Below are 25758 nucleotides of genomic sequence, written 5' to 3' on the forward strand. Positions count from 1 at the left end.
GGTTGGAGCATCTAGAAAAGAGAGCTTAAGCCAACTTTGCCCTGCAGTTGCCCTGTCTGCACGTGAGTCCCTGGGATGCATACAAGGATTCAATCTTCTGGCCTGTCAATCCAGGGCCTCTCTGCAGGACCGAATGTGTAGATGTCCTGGGGGAAAGGGGAAGGGAAGCCAAGTGGTAACTGATCTTGATGGGGAAATGTATTGAATTCACATCTTTTTCCAGATGCACAGTTTGGTTCTTTACTGCAAGCTGCAATGCAGTTAAACCCCTTACTTATCTTCCTTTTGCATCGTAAAAGCAGTAAAATGCACTTTACATAAATTCCTGTATCTGCTTTCTGGCCAGCATAACATGTAAATCCAGCTTTTGTTGGGAGCTGGCTATAAGTGTTGGAAGAGGCCAGAACATAGTGAGACCAGAACCAGTTCAAGAAAGATGTAATCTTACTTTTTGTCTCTGTTTTAAACAAAGACTCGCATGTTTTAGGAAGGCAGGGATTTTTTTTGTAGATCTTCAATTTTTTTTTGTGCATCCCATATGGACCACATCTAGCAACATGCTGAAACCCTTTAGCTCCTTTTGATTTTAGTAAACATAGAAGTACCTTAGTACCATTCAAGCCAGACATACGGTACTCCCACAGCCCAATCCAAGCTTTTTGGGGTATGAAATGCAGTGTCCTTTTGGCATTTTCCGTGTGTTTTCTAAAACCCAAGTGCTGTATCGATTGCCGGTGTCAAAAATGGAACAAAATGCTCTAGGTTCAAAGAGCGAGTGGGACTTGTCTGTCAAAAATGCTAAAATGCAGGAAGCGCAGCCTCTTTTGGAAAAGACACACCTGGGGTTTGGTGAGCAGGCTCTGAGGAAACCTCTGATCATCGCTAAAGTTTTGCCCGAGATTCTTCCGAAAGTCCCGAAATGTTTCCTCGACTTTTATCTTTCCTTTTGTGCTGCTCACTTTTAATGCCGCTTGCCTGCCTTCAGGATCAAAAGCGTCGAGTGCCGGCCCAGTAAGAAGCAGGAAATGTTGAAAATTGCCTGAGAGACTTTGTTCTTATGAAATTCCTGTTCCAGTTTTGCAGACTCAAGAGGCACAGAGCAGCATCTAGCTTTTTAACCGCTAATGAAAACCGAAGCCCTGACCTTTTTTTTTGTGTGACTGATTTGTCACCGCACGCTACCAGTCAAGGGACCAACAGTTCAATTCTTCCTGGCTCTTGAATCTTTATTCTGCAAAGTAGCTGAATAATGCACGTCTTTTACTTAATTCTTGCCACTCTTTACATATGTGCATAAGGTGCTTTTTATCGTTATCTGCACGGTACGAGCAGTGTGTGTAGCACTTTATAATTACTTACCTCAAGGACTTTCCAGTCTAAATGTGACATCACAATCGCCTGTAGTGTAGTGTGTTTATTGCACCATAATGGTCATCCCTGTAAGAGGTGAGAAGAGGGACTATAGGAAATGCCAAATGTCTCTTGAGCCGTCCCTGCTGTAATCCCAACTGCCAACCCGATATACACCATTTTGTACACTTGAAGCACTATGAAAATGGGTACTATATTAACCTCTGGAATAAGGGATGGAAGAGTCTTAAAAAGAGCGTGTGAAGAGCTGGGAAAACCAGAAGTAGCAGCAAACGGCTTGTGGTATTGAGCAGAATAAAGCTGATCTCAAATGGCATCTCTCCTCCATCCCCCCCCATCCCTGTTTTCTTATTGTGTATCATCCAGAACAGAGGCAGCTGCAGTATCTGATGGGTAAAGTGGGGTGAAAGAGGTTAAGTGAGAGAATAAGCACAGTAGCAGCCTTTTAGTTTGGTAAAACAGATTGTGCATTCAGTTGTCGCCGGCACGTGATAGAAGTGCGTTCCCATTTCTGTTTGTCATGTCTGGAGAGCATGGCGTAAGACAGCAGTTCCCGTGTCTTGGAAGTGCCAAAAACACAGCTGCAAATCCCAATTCAGACTGTGGCATGAGAAACTGGTTTGCAGATATCTGCAGCTCAACCCGCGTTCCAGATATACGCAGCACCCTGGTAGAGTTCGTACCGAGTATATGCAGGCCAAAAGGTATCGCCGGAGAAATAAACTGTCCACTGATGATCATCTTCTCTCCTTTCTTTCCATCTCAACAGAAAATGAAAGAGTATCTGGAAGGCAGGAACCTGATAACTAAGCTTCAGGCCAAACACGACCTCCTTCAGAAGACCCTGGGAGAAAGTAAGTCTGGGACCCACTTGTCACTCGATTAGCCAGTCCTCTGTAGTTACTGAATTAGGCAGCTGACTGAGCATAACCGTCCCGGATTACCGATGTTAAGTGGACATATTCATGTTTTATGAATTTATTTTCCCAGCCTGCTTGGTACAGAAGCCAAGTGTCCTACATGGCTGCTTGAGTAATGGTGAAAGGCAAATGCTTAATGAGGCACTAATGTGCATTGTCTATTTGTTTAAATGAAGCGTATGCCCACTCAGGACCCCCCTCCCTCCATCTACCCACCACTTAATAATCATAATTGGGGTAACCCTTGTGATTTACTGTTTACTGCCGATCTGAGGAGCGCTGCCTCATTAGCCGGGTTGGAGAGGCGTGGTTGCATGGTAGATTAGCTGCTTCTCACCTCTGTGTTTTCAGTCCAGACTTGCAGGCTCAGGCAAGAGAACACGATTTGTAATTCTGCTCACAAAAACCTCGAAGCACAGAAAACACACTGCCTGTTAGCAGGACCTTGGGTCGAGGGCTGCGGCAAGGTTGAACCAGACCCATCGCTTCCAGGGTCAGAGCTAGGACTTTCTCCCCGCGACAGGGACAGATCCTGTTGGCTGAATACGCTTTACGAGCTATGCATCCAAGTCTCCGTGTCTGGCTAGCCTGTGTGCAGGGGATTGGGAGTCTCACTAAAAGTCTTCATTTACCAGAATTCAAGACTCGGCTCCTCTATGCTAGAGCGAATTCCACGCTGTTAATGATATCTGGGTCTTTCCGAGTTGGAATTTAAACCACGTGTGGTCCTCAAAGTGCTTTGCTTTTTGGCGTCGGAGATGTCCTAGAGAAAAAAACAAATGTTGTAACTGAGGCTTCATGGTTCTTAGCACCTGAGCCTATAGAAAGTGAGGCGAGATGTGCTTTTTGCATTGTCTCACTTAGGAATTCCTATCTTTGCAGCAGTCCTTTGAATGGAAAGCGGGGAGAAGGGGTCTCAGAAAAGCTGTTTGCTTCGGGCATTTTTCCTCTGCCTCTAAAATGCTGCCAAATGACATCCAAGCTGCCCCTGTGACTAATCACATTCCTGGGTCATAGCTGACCCCTGCATACCAAGACCATTTCCCCTTAACCCGCCTGCCCCCTGAACTGACGTCTGGTGGTGGGGTGGCTAGTAAGAGGCAAGCTTAATATATTTCTCGCATCTCTCATTAGCTGAAGGCCCCTTCTATTGGTGGTTGCTTTGCAACGCTTGGGCTTCTTTGGAGTCGAGCTTGGTGAAGTGATCCCGGTGCGTGTTGCAGTGAGCTGGAGCAGTTAAACAAATGGACCTACTCGCTGGCATGTGGGAGAACAGAGGAAGCTGAGGACATTTTGCCTCCCATGCAAAGCAAGCAGACCAATGAGACTAGCAGACTCCCAGCTCCATTTCTTAAGTGTCACTCACCTGGGCAATGGGCCAGTTGAGACCCTTTGCACAAGTCAGGGCAGGGTTCCCATAGACGCTTTGCTGGCTGCACTGTGCGGGCAGACGCATCTTGCGGTACTGGGGAACGCATGCGTTTCTGTTGCATTTCTTTCCCTTTAGGTGACGTTTATTATTTCTCCTGCAAATTGCCCTAATCTAAAGATGACAAGTTTGGGTAATAAAAATACCAGCAGGTCTTCCTATCTACAAGTAATTATGTCCCTGTCTACTGTATACATTTGTCACCGTAATGTAACAGCCCCTTGATGTTGGCAACACCACGTAATTTATATGTATGAATATTCTACGTTGGAAAAGGGACAGATGGTTAGAAGCTCTGGTCGAGAAATAACATTTTTTTTTTTTTTTTTTTATACATTAGGCACCATTTTGGGTAAAGCAAGCTTTTGTGGGGGAGGGGGAATTAGATGCTCAAGATGTTCGGCCCATTCTTGGCAAACAGCGTTTTGCCCCGTTCCTTCCCTTCACCCCTGTCTCTGCATAGCAAGAGGAAAGCATTAAGCTCTAGGGAAAAAGAGAGCGAGATCCACAGGTGGGGTAAGTCAGCATTGCTGCATGGAGATTGATTTACACTAGCTGAGGGACTAGTCTGAAACGTTGGGCTCCCAAGGGCACATCCCAAGTACTTTGTCTCCCTCACTCGTGACGGTGCTGTTTTAAATAAAATGCTGCCTGTCTCAGCAGCTGCCCTGATAGCCGAGCCCTCCGCTTGCAGACCGCGTGGAAGTTAATGGAACAGTTTTGCAAACATGATTGCGGAAAATATCATTTAGAGCTCTGCCTCCCAAAGCAGCTACAAGCTGGTGCCTTGAGGCGGTGGGCTAGCAAGTCAGGCAGTGTTTTCAATCTCACTAAGTGCTTTCCGAATCTCTCCCCCCACCTCCAGCAGCTCCCCTGGGGAGGAGGAGGAGGGAGGGGCTAGGTTGACAGGTTGAGTTTTTTTTGGCAGTGGAAGTCAACAATTAGAGCGCCCGGGGAAGCACTGTTCAGAGACAACACTTTCCGAAGAACGGGTTTTTGAGCAGCCGGAGCTGTTTTCTGCATTTCCTGGTCAGCCACCGAGGAGCCTTGCCAACAGGGATGGGCTGACAATCTCAATAGCAACGGCTGCTGGGGGAAGCGGCCGCATTGTCGCTCCTACAAGCCCTTCTTCCTCCCTCCCAGCCCCCGGCTTTCCCAGATCGGGATTTGCACGTCTGTCCAAGGCGTTTTCCCCCTTCCTTTCCCCTGGTGCGAGCCTTCACATTTCTTTCTTTGTCTCCCTAATAGGTCAAAGGACTGACTGCTCTCTTGCCAGGTAGGTGTGGCTAAAGGAAGCATTGTTATACAAAAATTCTCTTCCAAAAGGATCCTGAACACTGACCAACCTTGGGCCTGCCAAAATTAGCACGGTGAGGTGTGTTTAGCAAATACCTGAGCTAAGTCCTGGGAACGAAAAAAATATTTTTAACCCACCGATGCCTTTGCCTACTCTGGCACTCAATGGTGCTTTGAAAGTGTGCTTAGTTGCATATCATCCTAACACTACAGCTAAACATGCCTCAGCCTTGTCATCTTGGCAGGGCTTTTGACTGCAGGCTTTATCCTCGCTGCGGGGACAAGCCACCAAGGACCGTGCTTCAAGTGCTTTGGATTGCTTAATGGGAGGTGGGGGCGAGTAAGGGGGAACGGTCGTGGAGGGGTTTTCTTTCACTTTGCCCTGCTGACCCCATCCGGCCTGACATGGAATTGGATTGCAGCAGTACAGAGGCCACGGAGAATAAACGTTTTGTTATAGCTGCGGCCGAGCATCCATCACGGTGCCGTAAAAGTCGCTGTGTATGGGAAAATAAGCCTCTCGTGATGGCGGCGGGGGGACACGGACATGGCTTCTGATGGGGGTTTCTGTGGAAGCGCGCAAACCTGGGTCTCCAGATTTCTGGTGCTGGGGCTCAGTTGCCCATGAGGAGCCAGAGCAAGGGTTGTGCTTCTCTGCCGGCTTAACAAAGGGAGGGTGATTATTGCTCATCTGAGATGGTTTCTTCATCTCCCATTCCTCATGGTAAGCAGAGCTGACAGGGCCTAATTAGAGCCTGACATCTGTAATAATAAAATATTATTCACTGTGAAACAACTTTAAATATTGAAGAATCATTTTTGCTAATGGTCTAAAATACACCTCATTGCCTGTGACAGCCCATGAAATCTACCTCCTCACTTTTCTCCTTCAGCATGTGTGGGGTGGGGTTTGGGGTTTTTTTTTTTAACTGAATTTCTGAAAAAAGTCACACGCATCACTGTAGGTCTTAAATGCAATAAAATCCCTTTAGTTAATTCAGGAGCCATCTGCCCTGGCAGGAACTTGGACTGGATGATCCATTACGTCCTTACTGCTTGTGATTCATTTTAACAGGAAACTGTCAGAATATCCAAATTCCACAAATAAGCTAAGAGGAAAGACTTCCAGGAGAGGAGGCTCGCATCCCATTTTGATCAGGCACTAATACCTCCCAACACAAATAGTAATCAGGGGGCCATTTGGAATCGTGGTTTGATTTGGAAAGGGTTTAATGTGGCTGTCAGGTCTTTTTATTTTTGTCATAGGTTATAATAAAGAGCCCATTAACATGCCTATATTAACAGCACAGAAGGAAGCAAATTTGCCGCTCTCCCTTTCCCCCCACCCTGCTTCTGTTTAAATCACCCGGCATAATGGATCTGCTCTGGAGAGGTGTTTCTTGCAGATTATGGCCAACTTCAGCTAAAGCGAGGAGGTTTATATAATGGATTTCCATATGCTTGGAAGTAAATGGTTATGTGGAGCCTTGTGTCAAGGCAGCAGGCTCCCCTGTGCCAGTTTCAGGATTACAGTGCTTTTATTTTAAATCACTTAAGTCTTTTGCAAAGTTCCTGTACACTGACTGAGTGTAAATCATTCCTGTTGGTTTCTGCATCTGGCTCCTTCCCCCAGCAAACACCAGAACAGTGTGAAACCCTGCACGAGTGAGTCCTTCAGTTGTCAGTCATCATGGTGACTTTTCTCTCTCTCTTCTCTCTCCCTTCTCCGTCGATGGCTCATTCTGGTCTTCTGAGCAGTGGCAGGCGCAGCTCTACCATAAGGAAGCAGGTAATAAAGAACTGCTTGAATTGTTAAAAACTTGCCGTGTTCCCCCAAAGGAGCTTTTGTAATTTCCAGCAGTTACAGCGCTTGCACATCCATCTCCCCATCCAGCAGAGAGTCCAAAACATTTTGCAAATAATAATGAGGTTAACGTAAGAGCCTGATCTGTGAGAAGGATCATATTATCCCTGTTTTACAGGTAGGGAAGCAGAGGCACAGAAGTTGAGTGGTTTGACTTGGTGCCACGTGCATTGGCAAAACAAGGAACAGACTGCAAGCCTTGGACCTCCCAGCTGTCCGCGTCACCCAACTGCCTTCCCACGTCTATGTGGCCTTATTTTGTCTTTGAGGGTCCTCCTACTAAGCAGTGGGTGGATTGGCTATGATCAAGGCATGCAAGTTGCAGGTTGAATTAGACCTCTTTGCTGCAGGTGAAACTTTCAGCTGGGACAGAACAAGGCAATGTATTGATTCGGTGTCTACCCCTGTGGCGTGCATGTGGTTACATCAAGGTCTTCTGGTTGGAATATAAGGCCTGCTCGTCTGTGGCACTATCATCACCTCTAGTGGCTGCAGCCTACATAAGCAACAAGCTTGAATATTCCTATATTAAAATTTTGGCTCCTGAATTCCTTGTTTCTTGCTGGCATGCATTCTGTTTATGCTCCTTTTAGCGTCTCCTTACTTTTTTTACTTCATCCTTTTGCAGTTTTGTGAACTAGATCTGTAACTGCATGCTAGCTGTACCTTTTATTAATTATAAAAGCAACCTCAAGGATTTTTCGGGGTGGGGGGGGGGGGTCTTCTTTTCTGTCCACAGCAGATAATTTATTGCTGCGTAAACATTGGCTTTAATAACAAATGAGCTAAATCATGCTCTTCTGAGGTATGGAGGAATTTGAACATTTTTTTTTTTTTTCACATCAGTAAAAAGAAATAAATAAAGCTTCATTTCATCTGCTCTTTTTTGGTCACTGTCTAATAGTTTGTAAAAATCTGCGTACGCTGGCATTTTAAGATGGCAAGAAAGTGCGTTGTCATTTCTATTTGAAGTCATTGTCCATAGCAGGATAACCAGCTCCATGTGCATCTAGCCACTAAGCTTGTAGTTTGAGGGTAAAGCAGACTGTGTTTTACATCTTTTTTTTTTGGTGTTTTGAGGAATTGCAGGCAAAATATTTGTGCCTTGATCTGTTTCGAGCAATAATTATAAGCTACGCATAAAAAGCCAATATGCTGGTTTTTGGAAAGTTGGTTTTCATGGTGCATCTGAAGATGTTTGGCTTTCCAGTAATTTAGCATGAAGGCTGCCACAGGCTGAAGTCAGATTAAAGGTAGAGTAGTAATTTTGGTGGGGATATTGGTTATGGAATGGTCCGCAGTATGATTTGAATGTTCTTTTCATGGGCGAGGCGTAACCTGAATGAAAACCTGACTCTTGATTACTGAACGGCGCATGTAGAGAATCTGAATTTCCTGTTCTCTGCAGGCTCTCCGTGCAGAGCTGAAGCTTTTGAATCCCCTGGACTCGCTCGTCTGTTGTGGAGATTGTTGCTTTGTTTACATGTTCTAAATGGATCCTTTCCTGTACAGAAAGTGAAATATTTGCCTGTCTGATTATTGATAGCCATATTAATAAGTCATGTTTTGAGCTCTCTTGCCAACCTACTCTCTAACTTGATTGGACCGGACCTACTGTACCCTCTGACTTGGAAACCTAGACAGAAAGCCAGGCTATTTGCAAAATTGGATCTCTCCATGGTGCATGGTAACCTAAATGCTCGCATGTGGTTGTAACAGTTCTTTTGACTGTGACCTGACCATTTAATTTGCACGCTGGGTTGAGGTTTTAATTGCTTCTGGGGACACAGAACATGTGCTTTCCTCTAATGTTCCACTCTAAAATTAGCTGGATACATTGATCTTGCTATTTTGAACTTTGTTAACAAACATTTCCTCGTGGGCCAGTTGAGCTGCAGATTTCCCAGGTGTCCCAAAACACTCCCATGTTGTGCCCTCTGTGGGTATGGCATGAATTCTTCCCCCACGCTAAGTTGGCACATGGATTTCAGTGTTGTGGAGTCTTTCTTTTTCCCCTTTTTAAGCTGTGCATTTTGACTATTAATTGTCTTCCTTCTTGCTCAGGATTCCAGCCAAGCCATTCCCCTGGTGGTGGAGAGCTGCATCCGATTCATTAGCAGACATGGTAAGTTCTCAGGCAAAGAAGTGTTTGATTCTCTTTCTGGTGTGCGCTCAGCAAAATGAGGCAGGGCCCTGAACACTAGGAAGAAGGAGCCAGAAACCTGTATTTGGGCCCCAGCCCCCAAACTCAAAGAAGAGGAGATGCAAACGTCAAAAGTTGAAACAGCCCATCAGGTTAATCCCTCTCGAATGTGCAGAAGTCACCTTTGAACGCTTAGCGTAGCTTGGTACCGCATGTCCGCGCAAGGTGATCGCAGGGTGGGCATGGTGAAGAGAGGGGTGTGCAGCACGGTACACTTGCATATCCCACACACGCGTAGGTGCTGTGTTGCTGCCTGTACTTGAGCTGGGAAATGTGGAGAGTTCAGTGGTGCCTCCTGTCTGAGTAAGGAACTATCGTAGTTTCCTTAAGCTTCATTTAGCACAAGTTCCTTATTCACTTCCCTTTAGTCTCACGTGAAGCTGTAGTCGGGTCTCTGACAGTATTCCCCTCCTGAAGGAATTGGCCCTTCACCTCTTGCTGTCCGTCCTGCCAGGTTGTGGGTGTTCGCGGGCCTTTGTTTTTAAGGGTTGTGACCTGCCCCACCTCTGAATATCCACGCATCTGCCCCTGTTTGGAGGTCTGAACTATGGTCCTTGCCAGTAACACCCAAGTGACCCTTTGGAAGGTCTCAAATGCAGATGTATTTGCTTGCTTGTTGCAGCAGTGTCTTGAAAGGCTACAGGGGTGTAGGTTGTGCATGCACATACTTAAGATGAACACCGTAGCCCTCAATGCTGTAAACTGTCTTCTGTAGATATTATTGTAACTCACGTGCGGCCTTCGTGGTGTTTAGTAATGGCACGAAAAACAACCGCTCGTTCATAAACTTGTATATGTGCAGGGCCCGATCTCATCGAAATAGTATGCAGAACCAGATAACAGGCCCACTTTTACTTCCTTTTGTTTTGGTCGTTGCTTCACTGTGGAAAGTTTTGTGTTGTGTTGCTTTCTCTTCCTCACCCTCACCACTTCAACATGTACTTATGAAAAGTACAATTTGAAATCGGAGAAAGCCAATTCGTGTTGGCCGGAGGAGAATTATAAAGAATTGACTTCTTGATACATTCACACTATGGGAACCAGCTTTGTTAGGGATTTTAAACGAGTGTTTTCCTCTAGTTAATGGTTGGATTTCAATTTCACTTGTGCTGCATTTGTGTATACATGTATTTGTTCTTTGTTTAAGTGTGCAATGTGATGCATGTATAGATGATACCAGGAATAAGTATGAGTCCTAGAATAAATAGACGCTACTATCTTGTGATTAAAAAGTAGCAAAAAGTATGAGAGAGCATGAGTCACAGATCCAATCTAGCTGGCTTGCTTGTTATGTGCGCATCGCTGTAACATGCTCGGAGCTTTGCAAAGAGCCTGTGTTCCAGGGGGCTTACGATACGAAGGGAAAGGCCTGCTTCCTTGTGTTGAAACTCCTTTATGCGTGAAAATGTTGGACTGCAACTTTTGCCGTTCATATTTCATGTGCCAAGAAAAATGTTTTTATAGTAATATACCGCAATACTTCACCTACTTGTCTATTGCTTTTAATGACTTCCTAATGTCTGTTACTCTACTGGAATATCTTGCGCTCCCCTCGAGTTCCAGGTATCACATTAAGTCGCATTAAATTCTGTAATTCCAACTGGATACGTTTCTTTTTGCTTCTTGTCCTGAACTGTTTTCTAATGTTATGCTTTCACAAGAAATGGGTTCTGTGTTCTGCTCCAAAGAGAGGCTGCATTTCCAGAGCGGATTGCTTTTAAGCTAGCCTGCAGCTTGTATACATGTCTGTTAGCTTTGTAAAGTGCTTTGGGATACTTCCAAGATGAAAGAAGTTGTGGAAAAAGGTTAAGATACTATTACTTATTATTCCTGTAGCGTATTGGCGAAGTGAATATTTTTTCACCTTCTTCCAACATGTCAGCTCTGTTCTGCCTTGCAGTCTTTCTCTGAGATTTTGTAGGAGGAAGTTTTTACAAAGAGGGGCAGAGCATTTGGCCCGTCTCGGTTCTGTTTGTGCTGTTGTACCGATAGGACCCCGTATAGACTTACACGACATTACCTTGACAGAAGTGGAAGTGAGTTGGTCTTTGACTTCCCTTATGGTTTTTCCTGCTGTTTTTTTATAGGGTTGCAGCATGAAGGGATATTCAGAGTGTCTGGATCACAGGTTGAGGTGAACGATATCAAAAACGCATTTGAGAGAGGTAAGGGGTATCACAGAATCGGTTGCCACATGCTTCCATATACTGCAGTAGCCATTGTAAAATAGCTTTGCTGTCTTGAACGCAATGGATGGTGTTATATTTCATTTTTGAATGCTGACCACTATATAAGTGACTGGATGCAGAGCATTTTTCCAATGCTTGTTAACCGTGAACATCTGAAGTCACTTGGCATTACGTTACACATCTTGTAACATCAGCGTCTAACAATCATTCAGAATGTCATCACCTGCCATGGCTGATTGTTTAATGCCTCCGTGCATCCTTAAAGGTGCAGAGCATTTCCTCAATAGGAGTAATTGCCTTGTCTCATTTTTTTTTCTGTCTTGTAAATGGCTCCTCTCTGCCTTCTGCATAGCCCCTGGCCCTCGGTGCAATTTCATGCAACTGATGACTTTTGTGAAGCTCTGCGCCTGCTTTTAGTCCAGACATGACCGGCCAGAGAGGAGTTCTCAGGTCACTTTTCGTTTCTGAAGGATTTGAATACAGTTTTCGGTGTGTACGGGATTGGCCCTCTGACCCATGAGTTCATAGCTGGCCCAATCTCCTTGCCTCAGATGGACCAGAGGAGTCAGTTACCTCTGAGATCCTAGCAGCCTCATTTGGGACTCCAGAAATCATGACTTTTGGTGCATATCATTTATAACACAAAACATATGTTTTCACATGCGCTTGTCTCTCCAACACGTATACCTAAGCATAGGAAATTTCCACTGCCATGTATACCAGGGTGTGTGTGTGACAGATCTAAGAGATGTCACCCTGTTCTCCCAAATGAACTGGAAGATCTTGGAGAACAAAGGAAGTGTGTGCATTTGCGTTTTAGAGGTCGAGGGGGAGGTGTGGTTAAGGGTCTACAGCAGCTGACCCAAAGGCTTTTATTTTTGTTTTTTAAAGTAAAGGACAGGTGTCAGGCAACTCTGGAAAAATAGCCTCTTGTTCCAGCACCACCCCACTGAAATAAATAACATTGTTTTTTTTTAGCTTGTCCCTCTGAAGCAGATGATGTAGAGAACGGACAAAGTTAACAATAATGTCTGTGCAGTTTATTACTTCATCCAGAACCCACGGTGGCAGTTAATATCAAGGATAATGCTCTGCTTCGTAGTGGCCCATTTATTATCCTGTGTGTTATTAAGGTAATAGGCGAGCTTTGGTAATTTCAGTCACATAATGGATATATATAGCTTCGATTTGAGGTTTGCCCCATCATTAAATCTAATTATATCTGATAGGGGATTTTCCGCAGGGAGCAGTTCCTGAAGTGGGTATCTTTTTCTTTGTAATACAGACAAACTACAGCATATGTACAATCACAAATGAACTACCCCACAAGCCCTTCTTCTTCTGCCAGTCCAGCACAAAACATCTGCTTCCTTCCAAGCCCAGCCACGGCAGCAGTTCGCAAAAGCACCACCCTCCTATGTTAGCCGATAAATCCAATCCAAAATGAAGCACAGACCTGCCTAGGGCAGTGCTCTCATACCCTCTAATGCTGCTACAGTATGCTGCGTGCGTTGTCTCCTTCCTCCAGCCAAAGCATGGATTGCAAAAGCCTACTGAAGTTACGGCTCCGCTTCTCTCGTGTTCATGGGTGGGCAGCTACACCAATCTGATTTTTTTGAGCGGGGGCACATGATGACCTTGTTGTCTGCAGGCTGCTGTTAGGGGGCTTTCTTCTCTTGACCGCTGTCTGTAAAGGGAGGGTCTCCCTCCCTCCCCTTGCCTGCTGGGCAATCAGGTATATTTGGGCCACCTGGATCCTTTTCCCTGGCCAAGACCTTTCCTTCCAGCAGGGTAGCATTGGCTTCTTCTCCGGCCTTGTCATTCTCTCCTCCTCCTCATGTTCTTGTAACTAGGGGAGGATCCACTGGCTGGGGACCAGAACGACCATGACATGGACTCAATCGCAGGGGTTCTGAAACTCTATTTTCGAGGGCTGGAGCACCCTCTCTTCCCGAAGGACATCTTCCACGACCTGATCGCCTGTGTCAGTAAGTATGGGGAGAGGTGGTCTTTTCTGCTTGAAACACAAGATGCGAGAAGAAATGCACGGGTCCTTTTTACTGCCCCCGAACCTGTTCCTCCTCTGTCTGCCTTTGTCCCTCTGCCCCTGATCTAATTAAGGTAATTAGGGTAAACTTTTGCATGGCACTGAGAGTCAGTTTTATTTTGCAGTGCAGCTGAGAGAGCTTTCTTGAGCATCACCTCTCCAAAGTCTTTATTCTGATCTCTTAGGCCCTGGACCCCAGCCGCTGTCAAGAAAAGACTGCTTAGCTCTGGTTTTGAACCATTCCTTACTCTGACAGCAGGGTCTATATAGAAAAGCAAGTTGGAGAACAGCATGAGTGGGCTTCTCGGGAGCTGTAGCCTGCTTCCAGGGTGGCAGCCACTGCGTCTTCCAAAATGCTCCTCATGAAGCATTGCCTTTAAAAATAAATAAATAATAATAATAATGGCCTTTAAGACCTCAGTTCAGTGCTTGTAAGTGCTATATTGGAAGCACAGACTAGGCGGGGGTTTTCCTGTCCTGTCTCCCATCCCTAAGGCTGGGGAGATATTATCCAGGATGCCTATTCTAGTGCTTGCTGTGTGTATCCAGGAGGAAAACAGCTGTTTTTTTGATGTGCCTGAATACCTTTTCCATAAGCACGAGGGGATCCTTATGGACTCTGGCTATGGAGTATCTAACATGAGAGCATTCATAGTCCGGCTGTGACCAACTTTGATCGTTTCAAGGGTGTTTTTTTTTTTTTTTCTTTTTGTTCTTGGCAGCCCAAGTTTTAAATGGGCCCATTATTGCCGAGTCATTCAGGAGCAAAGAATGACTCCATTGTCCGAGCGGCAGAATATCCATCGCAGCGGCAGCCTTTGAAGTGGAGCAGAAGATAACTGCTTCCGAAATGACTCGTGGTTTTCTTCTCGCAGTAAATGAGTTTACAAAGTTGAATTCATATTAGATGAAAGGCGAAGTCTGCTTCCAAATAACGTTGCCCTTCCAAGACTGAGGATTTATGCTGCCCACTTGTTTCTCAGTAGGCTGCTGCACAGAGAGCTTTTACCTCACCCTTTAACTATGTTAATCTCTCTTCTGAGTTTTGTACCAGAGATTTTTTTTCTTTCTCTCTCTCTAAACACCCACCTTTCAAAGTTAGCTTGAATGAGCTTTTGTGTTGGAACTACTGAAACAGATGACAGTCGGCGCACCCACGCCATGAGGGAACCTGTGGCTCTGACACATGCCATGCACTGCTGCTGTAAAAGCTTTCACAGAGCAGGCTCTGCGTAGCTCGCATCCTCCCACAAGAGAAGAGCAGAGGAAGCGAACGGACCCTTCCCTCCTCTGCCAAGTACCTGTGCTCCTTGTCCTGGCTTTCAACGACGTGCACACCCCCATAGGGAACCTCCAAGCTTACCACGCAGATGCAGGTTCAGTGCGTCTTATGGCCCCGGTGTTTTAAATTAACTCTTGTGTGTTCTTCTGTCCTTTCAGCAATGGATAACTTACAAGAGCGAGCACTGCATATCCGGAAAGTCCTTCTGAACTTGCCCAAAACCACTCTGATTGTAATGAGATACCTCTTTGCATTCCTCAATCAGTGAGTATTCCTGAAAGCCCCAGTGCCTTGCAGTAGCAGGTGGCAACTGTGTAAATGTGACGGATTATAGGGTTGGAGGCTTGATGCTCGGCAGTATCTGATCAGAGCAGCAGTTCAGGGTACGAGAGCCATTTTCTGTACTCTGTTGCCTCTCAGCCTCCTGTTTAATTATTGTGTTGTCTTTGGTGAGCCCCTCAGCCTTATGCATTGCAACTGGAAGAATGTTTTCAGCAATCTTGACAGAGTTCAAGTGCTGAAAATTAATACGACGCAGTTGGCTTGGAAACCGAGTGGAAATGCAACATGCAGGATGAGAATATGGGTCCCCAGCCAGCAAGAGGCAGCGTGTGCTATTTAAGCAATGAGCTTGATCCTTCTTGGGAAGGGAAGGGAAGGGAAGGGAAGGATCTTCTGTATTTTTGAGCCATCTGCCACAGCTGGCTGGTATGTGGGGCATTGCTGGCAGAGGGAGCCTAGTCTTGAGCTCTGTTCAGCACTTGGGACTCTTGAGAATGGTAAGAATAAGAAATGTGGGAGCTAGAAAAGGGACTTCAACACGGCCTGTGTGGAAGCTAGTAAAGCAGTGGAGGTGATGCTATGTTGCTGCTGTTCATCATGTCTACACTGCAAAAGGGATAAGAAATAGAGATTTCATTAGGGAGGTGATGCTTAAAATACATATGGGATACATACAGGATGCAAGCTTGAATCCATCCACAGATCCAGAACAACCCTGGGTTTTCTCTAAGCTGTGAGCTTTCCACCAGGCCTTTTTTAGAGCAGACTGAACTAAATGTCTGGATTAAAGCCTTTCCAAACTCTGGGGAAGTTGAGCTCTGGAGCTGCATTTTGCAGGTCACCACTAGTCATTGCCAAAGCTGCTGGCAGGGAGCATTTAAAAGGAGGTGACAGAAAACAACAACTGTCCTAATAGCTCTGGGTGGGTGTTTCTCTGTCTGCTTGACCTGTGATAATTGTGGAAGCGAGGGTTCTAAAAGCTTTGGCTGCTAGTACTTCAGAGCTGAACTCTGTAGAGCATCATTTTATTCATCACCGAGTAGTGTCATTCTAGCAGCTTGGAGGATGAATGCGTCATCCTTTTCCTTGTGATGAGTTTAATGTCTAGTGCTGCAATTTGAGGTTTCAGCTATAAATAACTTGGAGGGAGCTGGAACCTCTTGCCCTCTCATCACTGTCCCATAGGGCATGCAAACTATCTAGACAAAGCAGGCCCTTACCCCTTTCACTGTGCTTCCAATAAAGTGCAGGAAAATTGGGTTTCCAGATTGGATTAATGTTCCAACTTCGTGACCCAGGAGGAGCTGTCCTTTGAGAAATAGCGTGTTTAGGTTGTGTGGAGCTTGAGATAAGATTTCTCCAAGCAGCTGTAGAAGTACATTGATTTTAATCAATAAGTAAATGTGCTACTGCCATTGAGCAAACAGTGATATGGAACAGTGCAGCAGAACTTGCCCAGAAGCTCAAGGGACTGAGCTCTGTGTGTAGACATACCTCTGCAACTCCCATTGACTTTCAGCTGAAAAGAAGCAATCCTGGTAGCTTGTTCAATTGTGTTGGCTCTTGGATTAGTAGGACTTCACAAGCCACCTGGATTTATAAGCGTAGAGCTCCATAAGAGCCCTCCGGCTGCCTTCGTAGGAAAGCCAAAAGCGAGGTAAAGCTCACCCCAGCTTACAGACTTGCTCCCGGAGGCTGTGAAATCCGCAGAATTGCAAACTAAACAGAACCAGGCCTAGTTTGACCTGGATGGGAGACTCATCAAGAGAAGCCCCACGTGCTCTGGGACCTGGGACTGATGTTTCTGTGGATGTCGCTCTTTCTTCCAAATACAGGACCGTTACCTCTCAGTGATAGCAAGGGCATTATGTTCTCTCTTAAATGAGGCATGAAACTGAGATCCTACTGCTTGTACTAATTGCAGGGCCCGGTTCACTTTGGTAGAGTGCATCTAGATGCCAGGTCAAAAACTTACCTAAACCTACCTTGAAAGAAATCTTACCTAAACTTACCTAATCTTACCTTGAAAGATGCTATTTTTTGGTTGTACATTTGAACAGCTGTTGTGCTCCACCCTAGAGGTATCTGCTTTGTCCTGGCAAGTGAAGTAACTCTTGTATATGCAGATTGACCAAGGACTTTGGAAATCAGGGTATAAATGTAATACGACAATAGGTTGGCTGTAGTGCTCACATAGCAAGTCTGCATTAAATACTACAAGGACAAGACTCTTAGCTGAGTCTTGGGCTTCGTTAGCTATTCTTGATGAATGCTACTTGCTTACATAAAACTACATGAAAAGTCCTTATGATGATGATGTGGGGATCCTCTGATGTGTATCTGGATGTTCTCTGTGGAAAATGAAAACGCGTTCACAAAACGACCACTGTCCTTTCTTCCCTCCAAGCTGCAACATGGGAAAGGCTGCAATGCATCCTCTTTCCGCAACAGTTTATGAAGGAAGTTCTTTCCTGCCTCGAGACTCTCTTTCCACAGATGTCACTTCTGGAGTCATTGAAATAAATATTCCCTTCCAGCCTTTATAGCTTTAGATTATCCAAGAAGTGAACTGGAAAACAGGGCTTTTAATAGGGGGAGGCAGGGGGCAGGGTGCATACTGTAATGTTGCTCTCTGATGCTCATTAATCATTAATTGGGTGCCCCAAAAGGCTTGAATTACAGGCTTAGGGTAAAATTTATTCAGATGAAAATTGTATGTTTTAAAAACACAGTTGCTCTGTGGGAAATGCAGCATTGAGAGGCACTAGGGGAATCTTAGATAAGCTCTGTAAAAGGCCTTGATGAGAAACCCTTTGGCTCTTTGGGAGCAGGCTGACTTTACCGGCTGCTTTACCAAATACGCTCAGTCAGGCCAAGGGGACCAGGCTGAGCTCAGAGCTGCAAACCGATTATGAACAGCAGTAATAAAGCAGAATGTCCTTCCTCTTGTAAAGTCAATGGCCCAGTACCTTTCAAAGCAATACAGTCCCCGAGCTTCTAAAATCCCTTTGAGGTTTCTAGCTGTAAGTGGCCTAGTTATTAGACTTCAAAGGCATTCTGTGTGTCACCGAAACTAATGCTAAGTCCTAGTGGCTCTCTTTCCGTAGGAAGCAAGAGCTTGGAGTTTAAGCTTTGGGCTTGGGACGAGCTCGGGCTGAGGGAGGTGCGAATGGAAGAGAGCAGAGTGGTTTCTTGACTGCCAGCTTCCTTGCTGTATGCAGTGCCCCACGCTGCGATCTAGGGAGCAGCAGTGCCTCAGTCAAGCTGGCACTGGCCTCTTGGCTGGAGCTCGGGTGTTATCACGGCAGCTGCTTTCTGTGCAGGGTGCACCAAGCAGACCACATGTAAATAAATCCCCGGCACTGAAATCCAGGCGGCCGGAAGAATAAACCGTTCCACCAGGGAACTGTCTGGTGACGCCTTGTTTTGTAAGAAATCCTAGGCACGCTAGTTGAGGAAGACATTAGGAAAACGGAACGTGCCCCATCAGTTCAATAAAGAAATCTGTGTGTTGGCAAGCGGGAAAGTTTTCTCCGCTTTCAGCGAAGGCTGCAGCTAGGAAGCTCTATTCGTGCAAGTCGGAGCAGATCAGATTGTCGGATCCCAGGAGGGGCATCTAGCAGAGTTCCCTGTTTCCCAGTAAATGTCATCATTTTCTCTTGTTTTCATCTCTCTTGACCCAAAAAGATTCATGGCCCAGTGGATCAGGCTCGAAGAGCAGAGCGCTCTGAGATAATGCTCCAGATTCCACTCTCTTTTTCCTCGCAGGAAATACTGCTATTGTTTGCTCCGGTTAATCCTGCTTCCTTTCCCCCCCCCCCCCCTCAACTTTCCCCTGTTTTTTTTGCAGTTTATCTCAGTTCAGTGAAGAGAACATGATGGATCCCTACAACTTAGCCATCTGCTTTGGACCCACGCTGATGTCTGTGCCTGAAGGCCACGATCAGGTCTCCTGCCAGGCTCATGTCAACGAGCTGATCAAAACCATCATCATCCAACATGAGAACATCTTCCCAGGACCAAGAGAGCTGGAGGGCCCGGTCTATAGCAGAGGTGGAAGCACAGAGGATTACTGGTACGTTGGGAAGTGTGCGGGGAGGGTAGAAGGTGCACAGTGCCTGGGTTTCTCCTGTTTAGTGAATCGTGCAAGGTAGTCGAGTGCTGTGCTTTGGATCGGATTCTGGAGTCAGACCCAATTCCAGAATGTAAACATGTTCCAAAGCCTGGACTGCGAAAGAACAAATGGTCCTTGTCTCTTTGCAGAGCTGCTAGCTTATCTGACGCAGACAAGCTTTGGCAGAAGGTTGCCAACCAGTCAAATGTCAGACCTGTTCTTTGCTAACCTGAAGGATGGTCCTGTGGCTGCCATTTTTGGCTGTTACAGCAATGACCACGACCACCTTGGCAAAGCCACGCAGCTGATGCCTACATTTACAACTCGAGTTCTTCTCACTTTTCTTATTTTCTCTTTGCCTGCCCTGAGCAAGCTTGCTTTAGTGACAGGGTCGATTGCAGCTGAACCTAGAAAGCTGCAGCAGGGTTTGATTTTTTTTTTTGTTCAGGGCAGCACCGACAGAAGGAAAATACAAAAGCACCATTTCCATCCAACCCAAAGCCCAGGAGATCAGGCCTCGCGTTCAGTCTGCAGGCAACATCTGGAAGCAATTCAGCCAGCGCGGCTCCTGTCATCTGGGGTGGAAGGTTGGGGAGGGGAGAAGGGAGGTGTTTGCTTTCCTAGTGGCTGAATTGATCTCTCCCACCTCCCACTGAAAAGGAAGAATGTTAAACTGCCTCTCCCCACCCACTAACCCCCAGGAATGTAAATGATTATTTTTATGTTCATTAAAAAATAAATTGAAGTCACGTTCGCGGCAGAGCTAACCTCGGTTCGGTTTTTCGGCTGTGTTGCAAGCTAACGTAACTCTTGTCGCTGCAGGTATGAACTGTGAGGTAGCTCCATACAAATTGCTCCAGCTCGACTCGGAGGCCTTTCGCAAAAGCAGTTCAATTCATTTAGCTTTCATAGCTGATGTAGGGGCGTTGCCCATATCTCACTGGCTGGCTCAGTTGTATGGGTTGCCTTAAATCCTGTGTTGTCATGAAATGTGAGGTTTGCCTATAGGGAGAGGGGGATGAAAATATTGAGTGTTTAGTACCTTTTTATTATTCGATGTATGCATAGACCTTCACACAGGCACGACAGAGGGGAAGGCTCCTACCCCCGAGAACAGAGGCTTCACCCAAACCTGGCCACAACAGAGGACACAGTTCGGGGCACTTCTTTGTAACCTGAATAGCTCCAGTTTCTGTGGCTGTCAGGAAGCTTTTTTTAATCGTAACCTGCTTTGGAAAACATTAGGGTACCTGGATGCAGGTAGTTGAGGGGACCACGTAAAGTCAGACCCTTCTCTGCTCACCCTCCATTACGAACAAGACTGTCTCTGCATTTGGGGTTGGAGGCATGGAAAAGAGAGGATCATTAGTCCTAAAATATCCCATCACATATCTCAATTTACTTTGCTGTGCACATTAGGAAGGCCTAGTAAAGCACTGTCTAACCGGGGCGGTAGTCAGAGTCTAGGAATCCTGCTTTTGGCCACATGAGGCTCGGAGAGTGGCAAGGGAGAAGATGGTTTGCATAGAGCTCCACTTGCTTTGCATTCCTCTGGCAGTATGTATTGCTGACACTTCCCCAGCATTCATGGAGAAATCCAGCAGCCTAGCACTTCCCGCGGCAGCATCCGAGGGCCCGTGTGATAGAAAGGGTCTTTCTGTAGCAGGGGCAGGCTTTGGTTTAAAGTGCTGCATGAGGGGGAAGGGAAGGCATGCGACCTGCCTGCTGCTGCTGGTTTTTTTTGCGGTGTTTAGATCATTAGAGTGGGTTGCACACTGCATTACTTCACAGTCTGGGTGAAACCTTAGCTCCTAATACTAGAGCCCTCCTGGGGCTTCCCGTTGGTTTTAAATTCTTTTATAAACTTTGCAAAGCCTTTATCTTTCCTAGTAAGGATGGGAAAGTGGACTAATGCCTTCCGAGGTACGCGCTCAGAAGGTGGCTAGGAAGCAGAGCGTTTGTTATGTGGATTAAGTGTAATGAGATGCTAGCGTTTTTCAGGTTTGGGGGCTTTTTGAGGGGGGAGGTTGGTTTTTTTTGTTTTGTTTTGTTTTCTTTAAACATAGAGGAGGTATCACAAAAAGAATTTTAAAAAGAAAACACAAGGCCTTGGTGAACTCTGAAGTCGGGAGTTTTAGGGCCAAAAAAGACGGATCAAGTTGCTGCTCTCTGAAGAGAAGTAAAAACTACTTTTGATATGATTTAAGGTCCACTCAGTGTAGCACACAGGGCTATAAACCTGTCTGCAAAAGGGCTCCATCCAGTCCTTGCTTCATTCCTCCCGGAGCATAAGACTTGAGAGCAAGCAGGTTTTCCCTTCATCAGCCACTTCTGGTGTAAGGGAGGGGAGACCAGTCCCCACAGAGTGGTTCAAGGTGTGCTTGCAGAGTAAAGACAGATGAGCCTTCGTTGCCAACTGGCATGCAGCTCCGCAGGGTTGCGTGAGAGAAGCTACGACTTCTCTTTGCATTCTGCTTTCTCCAGCCTCGAGGAGCTGCCTTCCTGGCTCCTTAATCTTCAGGCAAACAAGTTACATGGAGGTAAGGGAGGATACAACTTAGTGCTGCCTACTCCCCAGTAACTGCCCACATGCACGCTCTCACCCCCTAGTAAGTGTGAGATAACTTGCTCATTGTCACGGAGGGGGTCTGCTGCCTTGCACGTACCTCCGGGTAAGTGTGCGCGCACAGGCAGTTATCCCAGCGTAGCTGCCGCCCCGAGTTCACGCCCTACTTCTACTTTGCAGTAACTTGCTCTTGTAATCCTGCCATTAGGGACGCATAACCTTTGTTTTCCACTTTGTGTGCATGTGATCTTATTAAAGCTTTGTCTCCTGTAATGTTTAGACATGAGATCTATTAGTGCTTAGACGTCTGTAAATAAAGACCCGAGCAAGTTAATATGATATGGGAGTCGCTTGTTTGATGAAATGAAAAGGAACATTTAAACTGATCATCAGGAAAAAAAAATCTGAAACATCTTATTAAAGTGGAATAATCTCCCCTAGGGAAGTGACAGACATCTCATCACTCAGGTAACTAGCTAATTAGACAGAGCAGCGGAGAATATAGCGTAGGAAATAATCCTGGTGTGACAGAGATGACGAACAAAACCTAATATGCCTTTTCTGTCTCTGCCTTTCCCTTCAGTCTCCCGAGAGCTGGGTTATGAGGTCTGAACTCTGGCTTGCCTGCTTTAATTTCCTGACAATGTACACAAGGTGAAGAATCTGCTCCGTCTGCTGAAGCAAATTAGGACTTAGCTTGACCTTAACCTCACTGATTTCAATGCATGGAAATGAATCCTGTTTCCACAGAGGAAAGTGAAATCTAGGTTTTCAGATCCAGTAGTGTCAGCTGTGACTTCCAGAGACGGCAGGACTTGATTTCCTCCAGGGTAATACATTGTCTCTCTCCTCCCATGCAGTGAAAGCCCTCACGGGGAGACGGCCTCAGCAGACGATTCGGCTCAGGATATAACAGCTGAACACCATACCAGCGACGATGGTATGTGAAGCCTTCGGCCACTTGTAAGACAGTCCAGTTTGAGGGGATGGTGTTACATGCTTGAAATTCAAAGGGGGATAATCTCACGGGGAATTGAATGAGAAGAGACCTTATGTGGGGCCCTCCCTGCCCGAAACCGAAGAAGGGAGGCAGCCAGCAGGGATTTTTAGACACCGAGTGACTCTCCAAAAAGACCCAGTTGCCCAGCGCTCCCTCTCTCGGCAGCCCCCCCGGCATGCCCCTTCCTCAGGAAATGTTGCGCGCAGGCTTTCTGTGCTCTCGGTGTTTGGACAGGCCTTTGCACCGGGAAGCGTGAGCTCCGCGGAGCGCCAAGCAGCGAACGTGCTTGGGCCTGCTCTCCCACTCCCCTCGGCGCATGCTGCTTGCCAGGCTTCTCCCCTTTCAGTGGCCTTGGCAGGCAGCAGCCTGCGCGTGTGCAAGCTCCAATAGCTTTTATTTCAAAACAACAAGCCAAAAAAAGGGAGAGGCCCTCCCCCTTCCCCCCAGGAGCCAGGCCCGGGGGTGGGGGGATCCTTCCCTCTCCTGCTCCCCACCCCCTTATTCTTGGGGATGAACGGCTGACCAGTGCACACACCACGGCCTGACCTACTACAGCACCCTGCATTTGTTTCTTATCCATCCCAGTTATCCACCCCCCGGGGGTCGCCTGGGACTAGAGGGGCTGCTGCAGGTCGGAGGGGGAGCATGGTTTTCAATCGGATGGCGTCCCTTTTTGAGTCGCCCTTTAACAGCCTGGTTGACATTATGTGCTTGGGCCTCTCCCGTGCTTTATCGCTGTGCCAGCTAACGAACCCTTCCCTCACCCACGGCCCGTTCCTGCTGGCTTAACAATGTTGGCTCGCCAACAAGGAAGTAAATGCTACTGAACCGCGTCACCTGCCGCTCTGCCAGGAGAATGGGGGTCAAGACTAGAAGTTTCTTTTCAGACTGTGCCAAGGTGTCAGAGGGAAGTACCAAGATGAGGGGGATGAAAGGATGTGACTTCAGGGTCTCTGTTAAGCAGCTTGTTCTTCTGAAAAGTCACAGGCCCTTAACCACGCATGGGAAATTGAACTGCTTTCCTACTGAAGGAGTTTGATCGCTCTAAGGAAAGGCAAACTCCCTTCTCTGTTTACCCAGAAGTGTAAACCGGGGTCAGATTTTGCCTGTTGACAAACTTAAGAGGCTTGTTTAAAAGATAACATTATCCACTTACTGCTTGGCTGGCGGCTGAGAGTCAGCTTCTGGGCACTGGGTGAAACGGGTGTATGCATCGCACATTCAGGTACCAACTCCCAAGACAAACTGACCTTGGAGTTCGGCATGCTACGCATGCGACGGCTGCCTGGTCTAGTTCGTAGATGCTTAGAAGCACATCAGCACGAGAGCCAAGTCATGCCCCCGCATCCTGAAGCTCACTCGCTGGCAGAGAGGTAGAGAGCAGGAGCGTCTCTCTGTAAAAGGTCGTGGTTGTTTCTGGAGCTGCCGTTCTGCTAACTTTCGACATGATGTACGAGTGGCTGGGCACTCCAAAGCTGGGGCTGGCACACCCTCAGCAACATAATGAGGCCATAATGAGAGCATATCCAGGCTCTTTGAGTTATGAATTGCTGGAAAGACGTTAAACCGTTGCTCTCCTGCACAGTTTTTGAGGCTAGGGGAGCAGAGGCTCTCGGTCCCTATTCACAGCTCTCTCCCCACAGCAGGAGCCTCATACGGCAGCGCTACTGGAAATCTGAGTCTAAAATCACTCGTTTGGCGAAAAGCCATAGTCCTAAAAAGCAAATTGGAAATGTAAGAAACTCGAGCGCTCTGCTCATTTGGAATAATAAACAGTTGTTAATGAAATGGGGATGAAATTCATCCAAGTAGAGTCCCCTCCCTTTGTAAATGGAAAAAAACAAGCTTTGAAAACGCGAACGTGATTTTGCTTTAACCGGGCCGCATGACTTGGCTCCGAGAGCCAAGCGAGCAAGAGGAAAGGAGGTAGCCAGAAGCAGATAACCACATGCTCAGGGGACTCTAAACCAGAAAAACAGAACTGTTCCAACCTGAAAACACGGGCAAGCTATTTTTCACTCTTGCAAACACCTGGCTGGCTGGCGTGGGCTGATAACTGGAACAGGCTGTAGCTGTCCGTAGACCTACCTAAAGTGTATGATGAAGTAGGATTTGCGTTGTGTGTTTTAGCAATAAGAAAACTTGTTCTTGAAGGCTCAGTCCCAGCAGATGCTGTGGTTGCTCAGCCTTGGCCCTCGGTCTTTCCGTGCCCTGCAGCAGCACATGTTAATCACAGTGCTTCAGTGGCTAATGCTTCTGCTGGGCCGTCTCAGACTGCCTGGTCAGACGGTGATACCACATCCCCTGTACTCCCACCTGGATTTACACGGGTGTCTGCAGACTACGTCCCAACCAGTGCCGAGAGCCCGTTTCTGGAGTGCCTACTTTAATTTATAGGGGCTGCAGAACGTTTGCTCCTAAGATCCTCTCCGGCTGGCTGCTGCACTGTTGAGGTCAGGCACGTGGGAGCTTCCCGCAAGCTGAAGGCAAAATAATGACATATCTTTTGGGAGCGACAGGGCCTGTGTTCTTGGTGCCAGAGAGAGGAAAGGGCTGGGCATTCCTTGAAGTTTGCTTCCTAAAAAGAAGCAGAAATTTCCATTAAGAGGCACCTGCCATGCAGCTTCTTGAAAGCTGTGCAGTACGAAGGTATAGGCAGCCAAGCTCGCCCCCTTTCCTTGATTCTGTTTAAAGGAGGGGAAGAGGGGGTTTTTTTGTTTTTTTTTATTTGTATCCTGTCTGCAAATGAGAATCCATCTTCTGCAAAACTTTAAAAATAATCCCTGCAATCTGACACGGATCCGCCTCCGACTGACTGTCTAGACATCTGTACTGTCCGCCTCTGCTCAGTATCTGAGTTCTGGGGGTTGTTGGAAGCTGGTCACCCTGTGTTTTGTGACAGTCCATTGCAAGTTCCTCAGGCAGGAGCTGTCTGGTTATGTGTGTCGCACCGCTCCACATGTACCTAGCTTGTGCTCAAGAAATCGTGCAAATCCAGCAGCACGGAGCGGCTGACTTGGAGCCACTCCACAGCAGGCATTGGTAAAGATACTGGATATTTGTGTTCACTTCCACAGCAGTTCCTTGGATAGATCAGTGTCCTGTCAAGTTGTGATCTGCAGTCTTCTGGGCCAGACAGGCTCTCAAGACAGGAGAATTTCTTCCCGAATAGAGTCCTTATTTCTGACGCAGCTT

At 46.7% G+C, this 25758-nt stretch overlaps 1 protein-coding gene across 3 annotated transcripts in view; it reads left to right on the forward strand.

Moving 5' to 3' along the window:
• SRGAP2 (SLIT-ROBO Rho GTPase activating protein 2) overlaps positions 1–25758 on the forward strand; it is a 163687-nt gene that overhangs the window by 124081 nt on the left and 13848 nt on the right. For 2 of the 3 annotated variants that reach the window (XM_006267815.4, XM_019477241.2), the window contains exons 11-19: positions 2141–2225; positions 4969–4996; positions 6775–6805; positions 8945–9005; positions 11171–11248; positions 13126–13260; positions 14760–14865; positions 18734–18958; positions 22424–22503. In XM_006267815.4, coding sequence (XP_006267877.2) covers positions 2141–2225; positions 4969–4996; positions 6775–6805; positions 8945–9005; positions 11171–11248; positions 13126–13260; positions 14760–14865; positions 18734–18958; positions 22424–22503 — 829 coding nt within the window. Of the gene's footprint in view, positions 1–2140; positions 2226–4968; positions 4997–6774; positions 6806–8944; positions 9006–11170; positions 11249–13125; positions 13261–14759; positions 14866–18733; positions 18959–19445; positions 19765–22423; positions 22504–25758 lie in introns of those variants that run through there. The other variant, XM_014609120.3, reaches the window with a different exon arrangement.

The sequence above is a fragment of the Alligator mississippiensis genome, chromosome 14, assembly GCF_030867095.1.
Source record: "Alligator mississippiensis isolate rAllMis1 chromosome 14, rAllMis1, whole genome shotgun sequence".
NCBI classification, from domain to species: domain Eukaryota; kingdom Metazoa; phylum Chordata; order Crocodylia; family Alligatoridae; genus Alligator; species Alligator mississippiensis.